Raw genomic sequence first — 21,845 nt, forward strand, 5'->3', positions numbered from 1 at the left:
TTATATTTCAGTATACAGTAGAGACCTGTGACAAAAACACCTAAAAACCCTGAAGCAGCAGACCCTGTGAAAATGTAATATTTGTGTCATTCTAAAAACTTTTGGCCGCGACTGTATTCACATATTCATACACAAGTCATAATCCCTGATTGTATGTGTCTAATTAAATTAAATGAAATTTAATTTATAAATACAATTCCATTCTCTAACTTCATCCTCTGCAGATGAAAGCCGCCACCTTTCAGCCTTAGGCCCTGTTTACTGACAATGGTGCTCTGAGCCAGTGGACCTGGCTTGTTTTGTACTCTGGGTTAATTGCACATATGTGCAGGAAACACACAACATCCAGTTTCTCCCGTTTATCCGTTTCCGGGTAAGCACTGCCACCCAGATCACGTTGCAACCATTAAGAACCTTTTCTGCGGGTGGTGAGCCCACGGGAAGGTGGCACCCGGCGTAGGACATGAACCCACTACCTTGAGATTGCGAGTCTCGTGCTCTACCAACTGAGCCAGCCGGGGGTCGAAACACACGACATTTCCTACAAAACTGGCAAAACTCTTACCTAGATTCTGACCTCTCTGGTCTTCCTAAATGCAAAATCATCAATTACATCACCACATGAAATGTGATGCCCAATTGTTTGGTTTATGCTGAAGGTGGCAAGGCCAGTAAGAATTTCCCTTGACATGGTGGACCTCAGGTTTTAATGAGCTTCAGCTTTGTAAAACTTCTTTCTGCCTCAATTTCTATTAGCTGATTTTCATGAATAAATGTCAGTGGCTCAAGCTGACTCATGGACTTTGATGGTAAGTCAGGCAAGTTCTTAAGCTCCTGCAAAAGCGGCTCTGCCAATAAACACACTAATTCACATTGAGTTGTGGCTGTCTGCTTCATTGCATACGAAATCTTCATAGAGATGACATGAAAGCATAATGCATACCTTTTTATTTTGTCCTTTTCTTTTCGTGTTCTCTCCTTTTTCTGACCTGGGCACTGACCTGTTCATTTTCCATCCTTCATTCAGCATGCGGCACGCATCTCAAATAATGGCAACCTTCCCGCTCTGACACGATCAGTGCAGGTAGCAGCTGACCGCAAGCTGACCGCAAGTGATGTTGCCCGGTTGGACTTGTTTGCACCCAATGAAGCTTCTTTTGAACACGTTGGCCTGGAAAAATCACAGTTCTTCTCTGCACTCACACGTGAGCGCCAAAAAGCCTTATCTGACACGGTGGAGGGCAGGTTCGTGTAACTCTATTAGTTTCTGGTATAGCAATTCTTTCCCCTCTCATACAAGGTGCGCCTCCTCATAGATTGCTCCCTGGGTGCTTGCCCACATTGCCCATAGCAAAATCCGCCACTGCTCAGAGCCACTGAAAATGCAACTTTTGGAAAAAAGCTGCTCCCAAAATATGCTACTAGTCGATTATTCTCCTGGGACTTGGTGGTTTCATAGTTGACAATAGCAATTCAACTTGGTTGTCAAAAACAGCCAACAGCACCAACTCGTGATCCGGCATGTCAACTACATCGTTTTCAGAGTTTCTGCCCTTTCCATGTAAACGAACATAATTTTCAAAACGTTGCAGTGTAAACATGAACCATTTCTGGAATTAAAACGCAAAAACGATGCGTTTTCACTTGAAACGTTGTCGTGGAAACGAGGCCTTATTGTAAAGAAGTTTCCGGGTGTAGAGGCGGTTTTTCCTCTTCGCTGTCTCCTACGATTCCCCCTGGGGGATTTTGGGAGGGGTTTCTTTTTAAAACTGCCACATTGCAATCGCCGCTGTGTAACTAAAACTGAACTGAGTCACAAGGAGTAGAATCCACTTTACCCACCTTGAGCTTCATTACGGATGTTTCACTGATTGAGTCTCATCCTTTAGGCCAGTTTTGAATCTGATGTCATTAACAGCATTATCTTTGTAACTGCTCTTATTGCTGTTGGGTTTTTTCCATAATTTTTTTTATTGATTTTGAACCCAAATGGACCAGACCAATCATGAACCCTTATTTTTCAAAATATTTGTATTGCATTTTTTTGGTTTGTTTATGCATCTCTCAGTATTTTACTTCATTTCTAATTAGTTCTCTTATCACTTTAATTCAGTCTCTTTAATGACTTTGGTTCATTGAGACGTCCCATCTCCTCACATTCCGTCCAATTAAATTACCACCCTATAGGCATCCAAAGTGAAGGAGCGCAAAATGAAAATCTATGTTTGTTGCTCGTTGCTATGTGAAGCCAATTTATCCTACACAGAGTGAGGTAAATGCCTGGAGTACCTCAATCTTCTTTCACCGCAGATTTAACAAATCAGATGAGGAAAAACAAATGCGTCAAATTCTCATCGGTTTCTAATACATTGGAGAAGATATTTCAAACACGGTTAAAGGACATTCTCTCTGAGCAGCCAATCAGAACATGATGGTTAATCCTCACCGTGAGTGAGTTTTGATGTGGTGGAGATTGAGCGTGCGTGTGCGTGTGTGTGTGTGTGTGTGTGTGTGTGTGGGTGGGTGGGTGGGTGGGTGTGTGTGTGTGTGTGTGTGTGGGTGTGTTTGCTTGTGTGTGTTTCCTTCTCTCTCTCTCTCTCTACTCATTATTTAGCAGTATTGCACCTCAAGGAATCATTAAGCTCCTACAAGCTATCCCATAATGCCCTGCTGCCGAGGCAGTCCCAATTCACAGCGTGACATCAGAAGCAGGGCTGGAAATAAATGTGTGTGTGTGTGTGTGTGTGTGTGTGTGTGTGTGTGTGTGTGTGTGTGTGTGTGTGTGTGTGTGTGTGTGTGTGTGTGTGTGTGTGTGTGTGTGTGTGTGTGTGTGTGTGTGTGTGTGTGTGTGTGTGTGTCAGTCTGACGTCAATACTCCTCCGATCCATATTTAACTGCATAGTGAGGAAGGCTCACAGCACCTTGTAGGTGTCTCATCCAGACATATTAATCGCTTCAGACTGAACCGGGTGGTGTGTGTGTGACAGGTCGAGCGAGCCCTCACCTGCCTGGGTTGGTTTGGTTCCACCCAAACTCAGTGCGGGAGGTATTTCGGGACTGGGACATCAAGGGAATCTGTTCAGATAAAATTGAGTTTCCACGTCGTTTTCTAAGACGCAGGCAGGATTTTTAAGTAGGCGGGCTGAAAAAATAATGAGGGGAGTTGCTGAAGCTGTGCATCATCACATATTAAAGTAAAGTCAGAAAACCTTTAGCCTTGGTTACAAAAGCAGCTCCTGATACTATCTGAGGTGAAAAGAGAAAGCTTTCACTTATTCCTGGTGAATGAAATGCAGAGATCTTCTTTGTGGCTATAATTGAATTTCAAAGAAAAAAAAAGAACTCATTTACACATTTCTCACCTTTTATTTCTATATTTTATCGCAAAAACATTTGCAAAGAGGCTCTCAGCCGTAATATTATGACCACTGGCTGGTGAACTGATTAACACTGATCTCTTTCTCCAGTCAGCAGAGATTTATCAGGTTGAAAGTGAGCAGTTCTTTCCTTAAGAAACAGGAAAGAAGGACAAACTGGATCCTAGCCTCTACAAAACATCTACAGAACTATATATTTGGTGTGATACATGTGTGATACATGTTGAAGGTGAGCGTTTAAGTTCACCAAAGTGAATCCAGAGGGTGAGGTTTCTGCTCTTTGCAGACGATGTTGTTTCTCGAAAGTGTCGCTTTCACCCGTTTACACAGGAACAAATGTCTCCCAAGGTGGCACTTTTGTGTGACTCCATTACACAAAAACAAACTACAGCACCAAGTCGTGGCCTGGCATGCTGACTACACCATTTTCAGTGTTTCTGCTCGTTGTCAGAAAGCAAAAACGATGCATATTTACATAAAGCCTTTGGGTGAACGGGGCCTGAATATACCGAAAACTCAGGAGTGAAACCAAAAAAGAAAACAGACTGCATTTCAAACGCCACAGTGCCCACCGCTCTTCTTTGTTAAAGCAAAGACGCCAGCATGAATGAAGCGCAGCTGCGTCAAATTAACAAGGTGTTGTTGTTGCAACCCAGACGAAACACTGCACCGTGAACCGCGGGTAACGTCTAACTTCTAACACTGACCCAAAATCGCAGACTGAACTCATTTCAAATGCAGCACCGATAAATTATTAACCTCCTTCAAAACATAAACTCCAGCTTCAAACTGGCGTTAGGCACTCCGCCAACAGAATTTTAAGCTCGCCGATTGACTGCCGAGAGCCACGGTGAAAGCTCGCCTCATATTTCATGACCTGATCTTGATCTTTTCACCACTAATGCTAATTTCATGTGACCCTTTAGGCAGAAGAACCAAAAGTCGAGGCGTTCAAAGCGGCTGAGTCCGATTGGGGAAGACATCTCCTTCAGCCATCATGGCGTTGCAGAGTCGTTTACCTTCAGAGGGAGGAATGGTGTTGCCAGTAAATACGTGTGTATTTTACAAGTTAAGAAGTCAAAAGAAGAAAAAAAAGTGTGAAGATGTAGATTTATTATGTCCAACGTTGAAAGCTCATGGTGCGCTCGGTGCAGGATCAAAGAAGATGTTAATCCTCCATTGCAGTAGGATGTCTACAACATCCTGTAAACAAACATCAATAGTTTTTTTTTTTCTTAAAAGTATGAATGCGTTTAGTTAGAAAACTGCAGGTCAGCCGGCAGAATTAACTCATCTTACAGCTCAAGATGTTGAAATTACTTATTTATCCACACTAGTTGGTCCACCATCAATTAAAACAGCACCTCTGTGATGATGTCACTGATTATATTTTGGCAAGAAAGACAGATTGATTAACCTTTTTGTGTGTGTGTGTGTGTGTGTGTGTGTGTGTGTGTGTGTGTGTGTGTGTGTGTGTGTGTGTGTGTGTGTGTGTGTGTGTGTGTGTGTGTGTGTGTGTGTGTGTGTGTGTGTGTGTGTGTGTGTACTGGTTTAAAGGTCAGCAGGCATGATGAATCATATCTATTTACTGTAGCTATCATTTCTGGGTAAACAATGATGGAGTACTACTCTAATGCACTTTACTGAAACCTCCTTTATTGCATTTGCACGATTTCAAAGCACTTTCAGCCATTTGAAACTGCTGTTCTATAAAAGTCTGATCACCACATCGCATCACAGTCGGGATGACGTTTCGGGATGAACCACATCGAGCGCACTGAATGTGCAGATTGCATTACAAACCACAGAATGTCTTACTTCTGAATATTTGATCAGGGAAGTATTTCATAATTGCTCATACTTTATGTGATAAAAACTGACTCGTCTATTTTGGTGCTGACATTTTCACCACACTGGCCATCAGGATTGAATTTGGTTAGCAGGATAAATAAATAATGCATGAAAGCATTCGTCACAGAAAACTGTAAAACATAATGTGCTGCTTTGGGCTGAGTACAATGCTCGCAGAGATGGAGTTCTTTTCTTTCTTCTTCTTCTTCTTCTTCTTCTTCTTCTTCTTCTTCTTCTTCTTCTTCTTCTTCTTCTTCTTCTTCTTCTTCTTCTTCTTCTTCTTCTTCTTCTTCTTCTTCTTCTTCTTCTTCTTCTTCTTCTTCTTCTTCCTATTCACAGGTAACCAATTTTTTCCATCAGTACAAATTCAATCTGTGTCTCTGCTGAGTGACTGAAGATGAAAATGACCTCCAAATGCTCAAAAGTTAATATTGAGATTATATTATTATCATTATATTATTATTAATGAGTCATCGGTGAGATGTCTGACTGGAATTTGGACAGTTTGGGTCCCAAACAGTCCTACTTCCTACTTCCTACTAATGCTAAATGGACTTTACCTATGCAGCACATTTCAGTGCTAAACATCCTTTGCCGGATGAATCAAATACACACATCTTAACATTGTATAAAGAAGTCAAAACAACATCAGGAAAACAAGAAAAGTCCAGATGAGATGATCAGCTGTGAGGATACAACCGCTCTGGAGCTGAATTTACTTTCACAGTGGACCCAACTCAGGGTTTGTTTGGTGCGAACACCTGAAGAAGCTGGCGACAGAGGATATTTGACCATTTTAACTTGCTTTAGGCCTCGTTTACACGACAAAGTTTCAAGTGAAAAGTCATTGTTTTTGTGTTTTCTTCTCAGAAAAGTTTGACATTTGCACGACAACGTTTTTTAACAGGATGTCCGCTTCCACATTAACGGCAGAAACACTGAAAACAATGTAGTTACATGCCAGGCCATACGTTGGCGCTGTTCATTGTTTTTGTAATGAAACCACACACACACACCTGTGCAGAGGCTCTCAATATGGACAAGGAGGCAAGCATTGTTGTTATTGTTCGTCATGAACAACTATTTACTAAGGCCGCGGTGCACATGCGCAGTAGCAACGTCTCCTCCATTCACACAGCGTTTTCAAAAAGCTCCACTTTGGGAGCCGTTCCCAGAAAGTTGCATTTACAGTGGTTCCGACTGCCATTGTCATGTAAACGCACTCGTAAAAGACAGCGAAATTTTAAAATTTTCACTTGGAAATGTTGTGTAAATGGGGCTTTAACCTCTTTGACGGCGATCTTAAAATAAAAAACTCAAAGCAGCTGATGGTAACATTGGTTCCCACTGAAGCCACAGCAAGACAATTTCAGATGAATGAAGTCAAGGTTGAATGTGAAGACTTACTTCCATTTCCAAGATTAAAGTTTTTTTAATGAAAATCAAAGCATTTTAGATGATTCCCAAGTTGAATCCTGATTCTGGATCATTGCTAATGATTAAGCTGCTGTGTCCACATAGTTAGAATTGAATAACAGTATTTATAATTTGCGTGTGCAGGTATGAATGTATGTGCATGTGACCTTCCACCACCGTCACTAAGAAAAGGTTCAAGATGCCTTAAAAAACACGTCTTGTGTCAATTACATAAAAAAAAAAAAATAATAATAATAATAATCCTGTATACTTTTGTACCTTTCAGAACCGGTGCTTCTTTACTTTTAACATCACTTATACTGCAGGTTGAATTTCACAGTTGACAACTCTGGTGAACAATCTGAGTTTTAGGTTTTCATGTATGGTGGCTTGGAAGTGCAAAACACTACCAAATTCAAAAAACACTACCAAATAGAAATAGTTGTGTTCTTTTGGATTTGGTAGTGTTTTCTCTCATTTGTAGTGTTTTGCATTTCCATTCATTTGAGTTTTTATGTTGGGTGTTGTGAGTTTACTCATTTAATGTCTTGTTCCTGATACGTTGACTTCCTTCCTGTGATACATGTTGGATAAGAAAAAAATGACGGCTACGTGATGAATGGAAAATAGTACTTCACTTCTACGTTTGATGATGAAAGTGAGAGAAAACCCACTGAACTGAGTGTGCAGCTTGCTCAAATGAAGGGGAAAGTTTAGAGCTTCGTGGATTATTAGTCACTAGTCACACATCAACGGTTAAATCTTAAGAGATTACTTTTTTTTTACTTTAATAGCTGGATACAGACATTCTTTGGCATAACATGAAAAAATCTGCTGTGTTTCTGTCGTTTTTCAGATCCAGGTCACACTTGTGTAAGAGTTCTTAATAGAATTCAGTCACAATGTCACAGGAACAAGTCGGCCTGCAGGTTCATGTGGAAAGTTAACCCTTTAGCTCACATATGCACTTATGTCATGCTGTAGGTGTCACTTTGAATCTACTTTCAGACCAAGAAAGAGTTTTGTAACATCTTCAAAGTCTATTTTGTGAGTTTTAGGTTCAATAACATGTTTCAAGTACTTTAACTTTGCTATGATGAAATGAAACTTTTCAGTATTACTTGGAGCATTTTGTCAAATTTGGTATATTGTGTTGATGAATCTGTAGAACAGCTGTTACGGGAAACTTTAACATCATTTATACAATAAACACCAAATATGAATATTAATACTAAACCAGTGAAGTCCTTTCATCCATTTATCGTCTATAATGCTTCATCCTCCTCAGCACTAAACCACTGTGTGGCCCACCGGAGATGTATTTACAGGTTAAACTTTGGTGCAGTGATTACCCACAATGCACTTTGTCTGGGGACTGGATGGTTGAGGATCCAGGGATATTTTCAGAGCTAATAGTTGTGCACAGGAATGCACCAATAGCGATTCCAATGTCAAGTATTGGGTCCAGAACTGCACAGAGTACTCCTACTCGTAAAAGCTCCCCGATACAACCCGGCGAGTATAGAGTCACGTCATGCGGCAATGTCGTCCGCAAGTAGACGAGAGAGGAGCGATGTCTGCAGATTCTTCAATATCTATGAGACTGACAAAAGTAAGACAGACTGTAAGTTATGTTTTGCTAAAATATCCGGAGGAGGCGAAAGTTCGTACAGGAAGTTCATTCAACACCAGCAACTTAATCAGCAGGGACTGTTACGATAGATGCTGTGCGACGGTGGTGCACAGTTATGCATAGCCTTTGCATATTGTTTGCGTATGGAGTATGAATTAGGCTTTATGGCATTTAATAAATACTTGTATCTGTAGTCGTATTGACAAGTTACTAAACGTTAGTTGTCGTACCCGTACTTGTCCTTTAAAAAAGTATAGTCTCGGTGCATTTCTTGTCCTGCAAAATAGCTGTAACTTTTACCATTTAGAAATTAAAAACACTCACTTGCTGCATAAACAAGTCTGTTTGATTGGTTATTGCAGATTCTCTACATGTTTCCCTGCAACAAATGGATCAGCTCAACTTTACATTAGTTAAAAAAAAAAACTGAGACTACCTTTTTCCAATAATTAAGCAATCTGGCTTGCACGGTTTGCATCTTCTACCTGTATGTGCAGGGATTTTCTCCAGTTTCCTCCCCAGTCTGAAAACATGCATGTCTGATTAATTAAACCTCAATTGCCTGTGTGTGTGTGTGTGTGTGTGTGTGTGTGTGTGTGTGTGTGTGTGTGTGTGTGTGTGTGTGTGTGTGTGTGTGTGTGTGTGTGTGTGTGTGTGTGTGTGTGTGTGTGTGTGTGTGTGTGTGTGTGTGTGTGTGTGTGTGTTCTGTGTTTCTGTGTTTCTGTGTTTGGTCTGTGATTGAAAAAACTGCCCAGGGTGTACTTTTGCTTTGCAGAGTTAGCCGGGATCGGCTCTAGCAACCTGCTGCTGCTATGAAATGCTTCATTAAGTTCAAGAAACTGCACTTTGTCATGATATTGTTCTTGGTTTTGTGCTTTGTGCTGTTTTCAAGTGCACCAGTGAGTCTGCATCTTGGGTCCATTTAACACTCACCACTTCACACTTCATATTCAACCATTTGGCTACGATTGTCACTGCAGTTTTTCCTCTTTGGGTCGCTCCCTTCAAGCAGATCATATCCGTTTTTGTCTAACATATCCTCCATTTCTCCTCAACGTGGCCAGGTTTATATTCTGCCCTCTCATAGATCACCCTCGCTTCCCCGAACAAATCACCTCACGTATGTTTAAAGTTAAAGGTTTAAAAGTCATTTTAGTAAAACGGTATAATAAGACAATCTATATACAATTGACATGACAGATCCGTATGTTTTTGCTTTGTTTTAGTGAATGGATGGTCAAATACCTCAGGAACATCCGAATGAATGAGCACAGTTTGAATGTTAAGCCCTTCGTCACACTTCCTCCTGGTGCCAAATGAACTGAAAGTCTTCTATTATCAGCATTTTGCAGACTTCAGGATTCGTGGTGTTTTATGAATTAACCCTCAGAGTAAAACCTTGAAGCTCGTACGTCTTCAGCCTAATGACTGTCAGCTCCGGTGTCAGTGTCGTGTTTTGTCTGTGAGTCTTACTAAACGAGGAAAGGCTGTTCAGTCTATTGCTGGAAGAATATCTGACATCCATTTAAAATAAAACATGAATTCAAGTGTTGCAGAATGTGAGATGCTTTATTCTGGGTTTCAGGTTGACTCGTTTCGTCCTGCGGTGGTTTGTCTCTCGTTGTCACAAACAAACAGAGAACCACACCAGTGCTTCAATCCCCCCTCTCCTCCTCCCCAGTCGGGGCTGAGTGAGGGCTGACGTCGATGGGATGCGGAAGAGAAGTACGTGAGGGGAGAGAGGGAGGGAGGGGAGGAGAGAGAGGAGAGTGTGGAGCTGCGAGCTGACGAGCAAGAGACAGCGAGTGAGGAAGAACAAAAATGGAGGGAGAGTTTATCATCAGAGCCAGTCTCGGTGGTAATCATCTCCCCTTCAACTTTGTAGAACTTCTCATTGGTCACTTGATTGCAGCTCATAATAACGTGCCTTTCCGCTCCCTCCACGCTGCATTAAGACCACCGAGAGATTTTAGAAGAGTGTTACACCCTCTCCCTCCGCCTCTCCTTCTTTGCCCTCCCTCCTCCGTCTCTGCGCTCGCCCTCGGCCTCCGCCTCTCCTCCGGTCCCTCTCTTCCTCGCCCTCGCTGGGCTTCACTTGGAGGACATGGTGTAGCAGCCGTGTGGGTGCCACTGCATGTCACGAATACGCCTGATGGACTGCATCTGGGGGCAACGAGCACCGAACTCGTTGAAGTGCCTGAATTCGCCCTTCTCCAGCAGGTACTGGCTGCCACGGTAGCCGGGGAACTGGTAACCCACCCAGCTGTGGATGGAATGAGAGAGACAGAGAGAAAGCGGCTTTCATTAGATATGATTCAAAAGAGAAAATGTATTCAAGTAAAAAAAAAAAAAATAAACACAAGGTTGACTGATGAGCAACATGCAAGTGAGAAATGAGAAAGATGCTGAGAGGACAGATGCAGAGAAATCAGGGAGGATAAACATCTAACGAATCAGACATCGATCTGTTTATCATGCTGTCTGCAACATGGGGCAGCTGTTTGCTGCAGACAGCAGGGAGCTCTGAAAATAAAGCAATCACGGGATGGAGAAGGCAGTGTTTGCAGCACCACACCTCCGACAACACAGGCAGAGACGCCGAGCCGCTGACGTACGTGACACCCTCGACTAGCTGCTGATTAAGTTTAAAAAAAAATAAAAAAACTCTTCCTGAACTCGCCCGCAGACAAACACTCAGAGCACTCAGATACTTGGTGATTATGCTGCTGCTTCTCCTGGTGCGAGAATGACGTCAAGGGTGCAGAAACGCACTGAAACACGCAGCCGAGCACGGGGCCAGACTTTTCTTGACGAAGCCGGTGCAGAGGCAGAGTGGCGAGAGGAGTGCGATTGGACCACTGGAAGCTTGAAATTTTGGAAAGAACAAAGGCGCGGTCTTCAGCGTGTTTAAAGGCTGAGACAAAAAGAAAAGGGAAATATACTTATATCAGAGTTCGTAAAGTGTGTGAGGTTGAGTCCTCATGCACAGAGCTTCAACCACAATGTGTCTTTACACTCACACACAAAGTAGTAATTATGGGTTGAACATTTCCAAATGCATTTGACAATAGAAGATAGTTGGAAGCTGCTGGACTGAATAAACAATAAAGATGTGGAATTGTTTTTGTTTTTTTTCTCTGTTAAAGTGATGACTGTATTGTATTTGGTGCATTATAGATAAAACTGAAATGAAGTGAAGGTTTCATGTGATAGTTAGATGCCGTTATCTGTCAAGTCGCCTTTTATAACCGTTATTATTTCATTCCATCCTTTTCTATCACACTTACATCAAACCCTGTTCCTAAACAGTGCTTTTTTTAGAATAGTTCATATTTATTATTGTCATCAGAAAGGTAAGCCTGCACTACCCTTTGATAACCAGCGGCTGAATCCCTGGTAGCCTTGTCACCGTAATAACGATCTAATTTGGTCGTCTGTCCATGCCAATGTCCGTGTACTCCCATTGTTAATTGTTTATAGCGTTTTGTTCTCTGCCTGCATGTGTGTTTTCATTACAAAAACAGCACAAACCATGTATTCAAAATGTATTTAAATTTAGATATGAAAATTAACAATAGCCTGCTAGATGATGTCAAAGTGCTTCAACTGATTTTATGTGTGGATTATGCATCAAAGCATACACACTGAAACCACTTCGAATAGAAGCAGGTTGTGGCAAAATAGTGACAGAACGTGTAAAGCGGTTGAAGTGGCCAGATATCGTGTGACTTTGCTATCCCAGACAAAAAAGGGTCCATGGTGGCAGGATCTTGTATCATGAGTTAAATTCTGTGGTCTTAAGTCACACGGAGAGAAGAGTTCACAGATGAGGAAAGTCACAAATTTCCCAAACAACCAATGGAAATGTACCAGAAAACTTACAAGGCGATCAAAGAGACACCAACACTGCACTGAACACTTAGCTTTTAGATTCCCAAGGAGGTCAAATGTTGGACTACGTCCACATTTTCCATCAACTTCGGTACAGAGCCGTTTCCCTGCATGATAATGCCACTGGAGCAACAGCTTTATTCTTGGCTCACACCAATAATGTACAGAGATGACGTCCAGGATGAAGTCATTCTTGCACATGTATCAGGAGATACCATCAGTGTGTTCCTGACATCATATTTCACGGTGTAGCACGTAATAAACTCTACGAGTTTACAGAATCATATTGTCTCGCCGCACTATCGCACTTCCAAAGCTGACTAATTGAGATTTAACACATTTTCCATTCATCCTGTAAAAACTAAAATATGAGAATGATGTGTGAAAAGTAAGTTTGCATTAAATTAGTTCCCTTCTTCAAACAACAAGCAAGAAATGTGTCTTTTTCACACCTGAGTGTTGTTTGGATCGTAAAGAATTGTTTATAAAGTGTTGATTAGTGAGCGTCGGAGGTCCTGGAGGGCAGTTGGTTTTATCTGTGTGCGCCGCTTAGCTTTTATTTTTAATTTTTTTGGTTGCTTCCAGAGTGACACTGATCTCTCGCAGTCAGTCATCGACTGAATATATATTCAAAAAGTACTTTTTTAAAGCAATACTAGTCCTTCCTTCAGAGGAATAGGAATGATTATAAAGTGTTCAAGCAGAAAATAGGATCCCAGCAACCAACTTTGGAGATCGGTTATAGAAGAAAATCATGTCAGAAGAGTGAGAAGGTTCACAAGCAGAGAGGTGACAGGTCTATACAGCTCTCCTGGACTCTACATTCATTTTCAAAGTGGCCACACAATAAAACAGGGGTGTCAAACATAAGGCCCGTGGCTCAAAACCGGCCTGCAAGAGGCTCCAATCAGGCCAAACCACCAAGCAAATGGGAAAATCTTTAAAGAAAACTGATTTTTTTTCTAACAAATTTCTTGAGAGCAGAGAAAAAGGCAATGCTGAGACCGGAGTAGTAACAGCATTTCCGCCATCTATATGGACACGGAGCCCAAGCGTTTTCAGAAAGTTGTGTTTCCCTCATTTCCACGGAGACAGAGTATTTTCAAAAAGTTGCAGTTTGGGAACTATTTTCTGAAAGTTGCATTTTCAGTGACTCCGAGCACCGCTGTCGTGAAAACAGTCTCCCCCAAAACACAGCAAACGTTTTGCGTTGTGTAAACGGGCTTTCGGGGGTTCAGTGTGTTGTGCGCCACTCACGTTCCACAGCTGACCATGATGCTGCCCACTCTGTCGGTGAAACCGTAAGAAAACAGGCTGGGAACGTCGTCGTCCATGATCTCCATCTTGCGGCCCTTGAACTCTCCGACCTCATACAGGCAGATCTTGTGCTTCTCGGGATCCTGCAAAGAAAAGAGGCCACGGTGATGACGATGGAGATGATAGTGGCGATGAGGGATCGCTACCTTTAAATGTGATCAGCTGAGTGGACGGAGCACACAGTGGGGCTCACCATGCGCACAGGCCTGAAGGACAGCAGGTAGTCGTTCTTCTGGCAGTTGCTCCAGGAGTCCCAGCGGGGGTACTCGCCCTTCTCCAGGATGAACATTTCACCGCAGAAGTTCATCTGCTCAAAGCCCACGAAGCTTGAGAGGGCAAAAGGTCACAAGAAACAAAGGGAAAGAAAGGTGACCATTGAATTTCTTTGGGGGGAAAAAAGGCCGTGCCATCGATTGTATGCCTGGATCAATTTTGGTGAGCAAGTATGGACCGGCCATTTCTGTAGGCTGACGCATTATGGAAGCTATAAATAACGTCTTGTTTGCTGAAGTTTTGAACATTGCTCGTGTAATAGGCTATTTGTGACTTCTCCAACTTTACAGAAGTGCAGCAGGGCCACCCTAAATGTTTCCCTTGTGACGCCTTAAGGGCAGCACTGTGGTTAATGTTGTTACCACTGGATTGATCCTGCAAGTTTGCATGTTATCTCTGTCCCGTTCTCACAGCGTACTCCACTCATCTCTCTGTGTGTAGTCTTCTATTGTTTCATTATTGGGGTGCAAACTCTAAACTGAACATGATTCAAGCCACTTGGGGTCCAATATATAGTATCCTACATAAAATTCTGAATAAATCTATAGTCCAGCGTCTCACTCCTTACTAGTTTAGGTTGAGGAATTTCGAAATGTATTACCTGAAGGGAAAGTCCTCATAAAAAGTGTGGAAAAATTTGTGCATGTGTGTGTGGTCACATATTTATATCTTTAATCATAGAACAGTACATCCGTACGGATACTGGTTCACATGGGTTTCATGGTTTAAGGCTTAAAGTTGGGTTGAATTAGGTTAGTTATTTGGGTAAAGATGGATGGATGGATGGATGGATGGATGGATGGATGGATGGATGGATGGATGGATGGATGGGTGGATGGATGGATGGATGGATGGATGAATGGATGGATGGATGGATGGATGGATGGATGGATAGATGGTTTTGCTGTTGTTCTTTCTCACTGCACTGTGACCAAAAACAAGCTTTTCTTTTTTTAGTCCTACTTGTTCTCTGAAAAAGGAAATGTTTGGGGGCACAATGACATCATACACATCAGCATTAACCTGATCTCCGCTACACCCCTGTTTTGCTCTATTTTATCAGTTTGGGGCCTGAAGTTCGCTTTCCTGCTGCACTTTGTGCAAATCACCCAGCATAAAAGCGTCCGCCGGCCGCCTCGAATGCAAAGCGTGAGAAGATCACATAATGGCGAGGCTCAGAATCCACCTGCTCTCCTCTCGGAGGACTGTGAGTGCTGGGTGGGGTACTTAAACATGTGGGTGTCTACGTCATGGAGCACAATCTGACTACTTACGGCCCACATTCCACACGCAGGGAGCGCACCTTGTCCATTCCCTTGTCACACACGTTCATGCACTCGCTGTTGATCTCAATGCAGCGACCCTGGAAGTTCTCCTGATCGTACACGCACATCTGAACAAGAGACAGGAAGTGAGCGAGGAGGTCAGAGAGTCAAGACAGAAGGAGAGAGCGTCGTATAACTTTCCAAACAAGAAGTGTCTGCATTGTTCTGTACAAATGCCTGCTCCGTACAAAGTGATCGAACACAGAAGCCTGTCACGGTTGTTTTTCCTGTCAGTGATTGTTGGCAGCTACCCCAATCACTCACATACGAGGACCAACAGGTTGCAGCCATAGACATGGGCCCAGGAGGTAAACTGTCAGAGTGGTGTTCAGCCACCTGCTCCTCGCCGTGTGAAAAAAAGCTATATAGGGACATTTGATCATCTGTTACATATATAGTTGTGTGCATGGATGTTTGTACTGCACCTTGTAGGACATCATGCCCATCTCAGACATCTTGTTCTGGCCTGCCTTCCCATCGGTCTGGGACGCAGACTTGGATTTCTCTCCTCCGGCAGACATGATGACTGGAATAAAGAGAAGAGGAGACGCTCAGTGTCCTCACATGTAACAGGATTGTACAACAAATACTGCTGCAGATGGGTGAAACGTCCATCAATAGTGCATCTTTGTGCTGGAGCTGATCCCAGCTATAAGCAGGGAAAATCCAGTACAGGTGTACAGATGGAGAAACAAGCACACACGCTCACATTGTGGGAGGAAAAACCCACAAACTCCACGCAGAAAAGACTTTTATAGTTTCATACTTTAGAAACTACACATCGGGGCAGAGAAAAACCTGCAACCCAGATTTCACAGTATCTCAAAGTTCAATTCACCTTCCAAATGCCTCATTTAGATCTATTGATGAACTTTATAAAGGCTTTTTTAACAAGTTGTTGTAAACTCAAATTATTGTGGTTTAATTAAGCAAAGCCTGAAATTACAGCACAATTGGCCAAATTAAGTTCCTCAGAAGAGGTGTGTCACTGTCACGCTGAATGACACATTTAGTTTGACACAGCTTCGCCCTTGTTCCAAATCCTAAAGTAACAAACGTTACTCTCCTTGTGCAATAGCAAATAGCTATTTAATCAATTCTAACTGCAATCACTCACAAAAAAAAGTTTTCAAACTCACCTTCACATTAAAAAGCATTGATCAGGTACTGATGTATTTCTAGCACAGTCCCTTACAAAAACTTTGTTGTACAAAAGTGTGACACTAGAAAAATTTAGAAAACATCCTATTTCGAGAGAAAACTTCAAAAATTTAACAGTATTCAAAACAAAATGGATCAATCTGTGAAGCAGTCTTTGATTTTGGCCTCGAGCAGACATGAAGTTCACTAACATACAAAAAAAAAATGTGTTGGAAGAGCGAGAGGTTCAAATTTGTGCGGTTGTTTCTGCAAATACAACATTTCAAACAATATAATAATGAAATCTGAACTCACTCAACTCAATCTTTATATTATTTGCTTCGAAATCATTGTGTGAAATTAATAAATCAAACTTGAAACCAAAAAAGATGAGCAAAAGCTAAAATTACAGTAAAAACAACCAAACGACACTCCTCTAGACTAATTTTTGTTAAGCGGTCAATGGTACCACTGCTGCTCACACCCAAACACAGATTGAACTCCACAAAAACTAATCGGACATACACACTTTCAAAGCATCTCTGACAAATCTGCATTTTCAGCGATTTCTGACACTGGAAATACGAAAGAATATCACATTTCTACATAAAACATGAGCAAATACAACCAAAAAGTTAAAACTGTTAAACGTAATAATCTCAAAGCTCAAATATTCTATTTCACTGCTGCATTTGTTGAACCAACATGATCTGATCTTCCTAGTTTTAACTCTGAATTATTTTTATTCTAACTAAGCGACAAACAACAAATTCAACATTTTACATTGAAAGATTCGCCTCATCTCAAATCAGCCTCATCTCCTCTCCCTTGTCTTTTCTATATGTTTGTCCACTGTCTTACCTGTGGCAGTGTGTGCGTGAAAAGGAAGTAGACTCGGGGCTGGTGGTCTGTGTGAGTGCGCTGGGCCCCCCGGGGCTTTTATATGCTGGCGCCCAGAGAGGGGGGATTATGGACACAGAAACAAAGTCGCTGAGCTCACAGCCCCCACAGAATAGAAATACTCAATCATCAAAGAGACAGAGGGAGAGACGGGTGGATAGAAAGAGAGCCACAGACCAGGACGTGGTCAAAAGAGGAGGCAAATATGAGCAAGAAAATATTAATCTGCGTGTGTTTGGCTTTAAACGGCTTCATAAAACCCTGAAGCAGGAGATTGAGACTTGCACTGAGTAGTATCTTCACCATATTTCCAACCAGGCTAATGGTTCTAAAGCTGTCGCGACACTATTCACCGCCGTTCTCTTCAGAGCCGTAATAAAGAGGCGCTGGGACAAACAACGGGCGAAGCAATAAACAGCGAGAAGCAATAATGTGGATGTACCTGCACCTCAGGGTGAGCAAAGAGTGTGTGTGGACAATAACCTGAATCTCTCTCCTCATCACACGAGGAGGAGGTTATCAAATAAAGCCTGCTGCCTCTTATTTATTAATTTTTTTTTGCGTGGGTGAGTGAAATATTGTGGTGGGTGTTATCAGCAAAGGGGAAGCCCATGAGGTTCTTATTCAGAGGTACACAGGCGGGAAAAGCCAAGTCGGAGAGAGTATAGAGATTAGACTGTATTCACAGAGAGCATATTTTACCTCAGATCTCCAACCCTGTCTTTTACAAACTTGGAGTCCATCAGCTAGTTACATCCTCCACAGGTCAGAGTTCAACACAGGACTCACACATTCATACCTACCAGGCAATTTTACAGAAATGAATTAACCTGGTCAGTCTTAAAACAACATGAAATCAATGTTGTAAAATGTCAAACTGACCAAAATCAAATAATTTCTATCTTAAAGTTTGATCAAAATAACTTCTTCTGAGCTGGAGGAATGGGCCCAAACAGTCAGATTGGGTTTTAGCTGTTTATATCCAGTCCTGACACTCAGAACTCACAGATGGAATCCAGTAATAGAAAGATACACACAAAGGGAAACAAAACACCAAATCCAGGGATACAAACCAGGGTCAAACTGTGACTGGATTAAAGTCGGCAAACTTTGGGCTCGACAAACGGCTGGGACAAATAATTGACATGGTACAGAGACACGTAGCACTGTGAGACAATGTGCACACACACACACACACGTGCACTTGTGATAAATACGATAATAGAATTTTTTGTTTAGATGCACAGACTGAGAGGAACAAAGGTTTTTCCAGAACAAAGTCAAACCTTGGTATTATTATGAGCAGAATTCTGCATCGTCATCATGTTTACAAATGGCAGGAATTCTGCCCAAAATGCACATAAACATAATGTTTAGCCCTGGGGATCCACTGATATCACTTTTCTCGTGGACGAGTATGACTATGAGCCTTTGGCTACGTGCTGATACCGAGTAGTGCAGGGTGACATCACAAACTGCTGTAACCTTATAGAGAAAAGATTATGTGAAATATTTCCATGAAAGTAACTGCTATTCCTAACGTGTCCACTCGGGGTGGTATTGCTGCAATTGGCTATTTGCACATAAAATTACAAATCGAGAAGCTTGACAAGTGTTGAAGATATAAGTCTAAAGGGAAAATAGAAAAACACACTTTTTGAAAAAGAAAATTCAGATTAATCATGTTGAGGCTGAAACTTCCAGGACTTCAATCAGAGAGCAACGTTGACCCATGAGAAACTTCCTCAGCACATACATGAGCTGTGTCACTGCTTCAGATACGGGAAGGAAAGAAGGCGGGAGCAACCAGGAGAAATTATTCATCTTTTGGCTTTAGCTGTGCCTCTCAATCTGAATTTTAATCAGAGTTTAAGACTCAAGCTGGCATCTGTGTAAGGTCAATGGCCGGATGAAGGAGCGGAGCACATCACTCCCAGTGGCTGTTGGGACATCCTCGGATCCTTGACATCGAAGAACATTTGGTCACATGTGTTTATGCGTCGAATTCTCCACGATATTCGTTTTCCATCTGAAGGAGGAACCAAGGTCCTCTTCTTGTAAAAAACACTCGTGACTGGAGAGCGTTGAAATCCCCCATTAATAAAGAATTTCAATCTGTTGAAGATGTTGTGGAGTTGGTTTGCTCTTCTTCTTCTTTAAATTCTCATCACCTTCTCCAACATGCTTTAAAAATGTGATCACATTTTAAAATTGCAGCGATGTCTTCCTTTTATCGCCAGCAGTGAGATGTGGCTGGAAAGTCTGTTGTTCTGTTTTCATTCAATTGTATTGAGCTCAAGGTCCATCAACAAGTCTGTTAATAACCTCCTTTATACTGCGCAGTATGAAATGTAACGCTACGGAAATGCAAACAAGGAATGTTGGTACATCCTCTACATACATCTCACATCCTCATTAGTATATCCTAAAAGGGGTCATGTGATGCAAAATTCACTTTCTAATGGTTTTTCAACAGTAATATCTGTCCCTATACCTGGAAACCCCCCAGACGTGAATAAAATATGTCATCTCTCTCCCTGGTTTGTTTCAACGAGCGAATCAGAAATCAATTGGGTCCAAAACAATTTTTGCTATATATAAATGACATTACCAACATATCAAAAGTAATCAAATTAGTTCATTTTGCCGATTCACTGACCTGGTACAATTGAAAACTGCTCAAATGATGTACAAAGCAATAAACAATCAAATTTCTACAAATATTCAAAACTTGTTTTTTAGCAGAGACGGGGGTTATAACTGGATAGATTCAAAGTTAAAACACGGGAGATTTCGCACAACTCTGAAATCATTTTGTCTTTCAATATATGGAGTGAGGTTGTGGAATGGATTGGAGTCTGAACACCGGCAGTGTCCAAGCACAGCCCAGCTCAAAAAAACGATACAAGACAATGGTTTTCACTAAGTATAGGGAGGAGGCCGGGCTGAGACACTGGTGTACAAAAGATTTATTTATTGACATTATTTATACCTTATGTATTTACTAGTTTCCTTGTTAATTTGTATATGTATGTCCGTGCACGTATGTGTATATATATCACTGAGGCGGCATGGCTCAGTTGGTACAACGGTCGTCTCCCAATCGCAATGTTACAGGTTCAATTCCCATCTCTGCCTGCCTACATGCTGAAGTGTCCTTGGGCAAGACACTGAACCCCAATCTGCCTTTGTGTGAGAGTGAGTGGGGGTGGTTGGATGGGCCGATGGCTCAAAAAGGCAGCCTCACTTCCATCAGCCTGCCCCAGGGCAGCTGTGGCTACATACATAGTTTACCACCATGGAGTGAATGAATAATGCAACGTGTCTTTGACTGTCAAGAAAAGCGCTATATAAAACCCATGCATGATTATTATGATTCATTGTTGAGGTGGAATAGGGGTAGGAGTAAATAAGCTTTGACTTTATCTTATTATGTTATGGTTGGGCATTATTTATTTAACTACTTAATTTTGGCTTGTTATGTTTATTTGTTTTATGTGTTTTTATGTAATTTTGTTGTTGTTGTTTGAATAATTTCATTTGGGCCCACATGCCCAAAATAAACTTTCAATTCAATTCAAACCCCAATATATAGCGTCATCAGGGGTTTAGCCAATCCCAATCAAGGTAGGCCCTCCCTTTGACCCTCACACAATTAGGTAGCTCTGCTCTGGCACATGGCACCATCAGAGGAAGGACTTCCTCCTCTTCCCAAGATGGACAGTTGTGGGCGGAGACAGTCCAGCTCACACAGACGTAGCAGATTCCGAATGTAGTCAAATGACTGAAAATCAAGGAAAAGCTTGATTTGGGATTTTGAATACCACGTTTTGGACCAACGAGACCCATGTGAAAGTGTTCAAATGCTGTATAATATGACCCCTTTAACTGCAATACTGCTGTATGGATTTGTTGTGCACTAACCGCCATCAATCAGTGAAAGTTCCATATATAGATTTAAAGAAAATGTGAACAGTTCCATGTCATCAATCTCCTTTACGACTCCAATCTCCTTTTGTGTACCCACCTTCCTGTTGTCAATGTTCTTCTGGTTGCAAGCATTATGTTAATCAATGATTTATCACTTGAGCTGATTGTATGTGTTTTGGGCTATGTTACAGTTTACATTTAATTTCGAAGGTTATATACATATGATCTTGAGTTTTGACCTTTTCCAAATGAAGCATGCGTAATCTGTTCCACTATGATTTATTTTTAAAATCTATTGAACAGTAATTATGCCAAAAATATTTGTTAAGGCAGGGGTGTCAAACATCAGGCCAGTGGGCCAAAACCAGTCTGCACGATGCTCCGATCCGGCCACACCCACAAGCACATGGTCAACATTTAGAAGAAAACATACATTTTCAAACAAATGGTGGACACAAAACAACACGGAGACCTGAGCTGAGATATCGGCGATGCTGCCATGAAAGCCATGCGGTCAGGGTGAGTTTGTAAAAACACCGATAATGCAACATAGGAGAAGTGTTTTGGACATTTCGTTGGGTTTTGCCAGAGAAGGTTTTATTAAGTTTGGATTCATATTGGAGTCATTCTTTCTACTAAAGATTCTTTGGTTTTGTCAAAATGTAGACATTTTCATCACGTATACTCTGCTGCACAGAAATCTAAACTTAAAGTTTAAATTTAAAGGTCATTCTGGAACTACTTTACTGGTCTGGCCCACTCAAGGTTAAATTGGACTGCATGTTGCCCCCT

At 41.8% G+C, this 21,845-nt stretch overlaps 1 protein-coding gene across 1 annotated transcript; it reads right to left on the bottom strand.

The window, feature by feature from the left end:
- Positions 1-10,368: 10,368 nt before the first annotated feature.
- Positions 10,369-17,239, bottom strand: crybb1l2 (crystallin, beta B1, like 2; the record flags this gene model as incomplete). The annotated part of the gene is made up of 6 exons (XM_080462939.1): positions 17,085-17,239; positions 15,509-15,609; positions 15,033-15,151; positions 13,679-13,811; positions 13,426-13,568; positions 10,369-10,540 (listed from the first exon to the last, which is right to left on the bottom strand). The coding sequence occupies exons 2-6, from the start codon at positions 15,602-15,604 to the stop codon at positions 10,369-10,371; spliced, it is 663 nt and encodes a 220-aa protein (XP_080319065.1). The 5' UTR covers positions 15,605-15,609; positions 17,085-17,239.
- Between the last annotated feature and the right edge of the window lie 4,606 nt (positions 17,240-21,845).

Source organism: Lipophrys pholis, assembly GCF_963383615.2.
Source record: "Lipophrys pholis genome assembly, chromosome: 5".
NCBI classification, from domain to species: Eukaryota; Metazoa; Chordata; class Actinopteri; order Blenniiformes; family Blenniidae; genus Lipophrys; species Lipophrys pholis.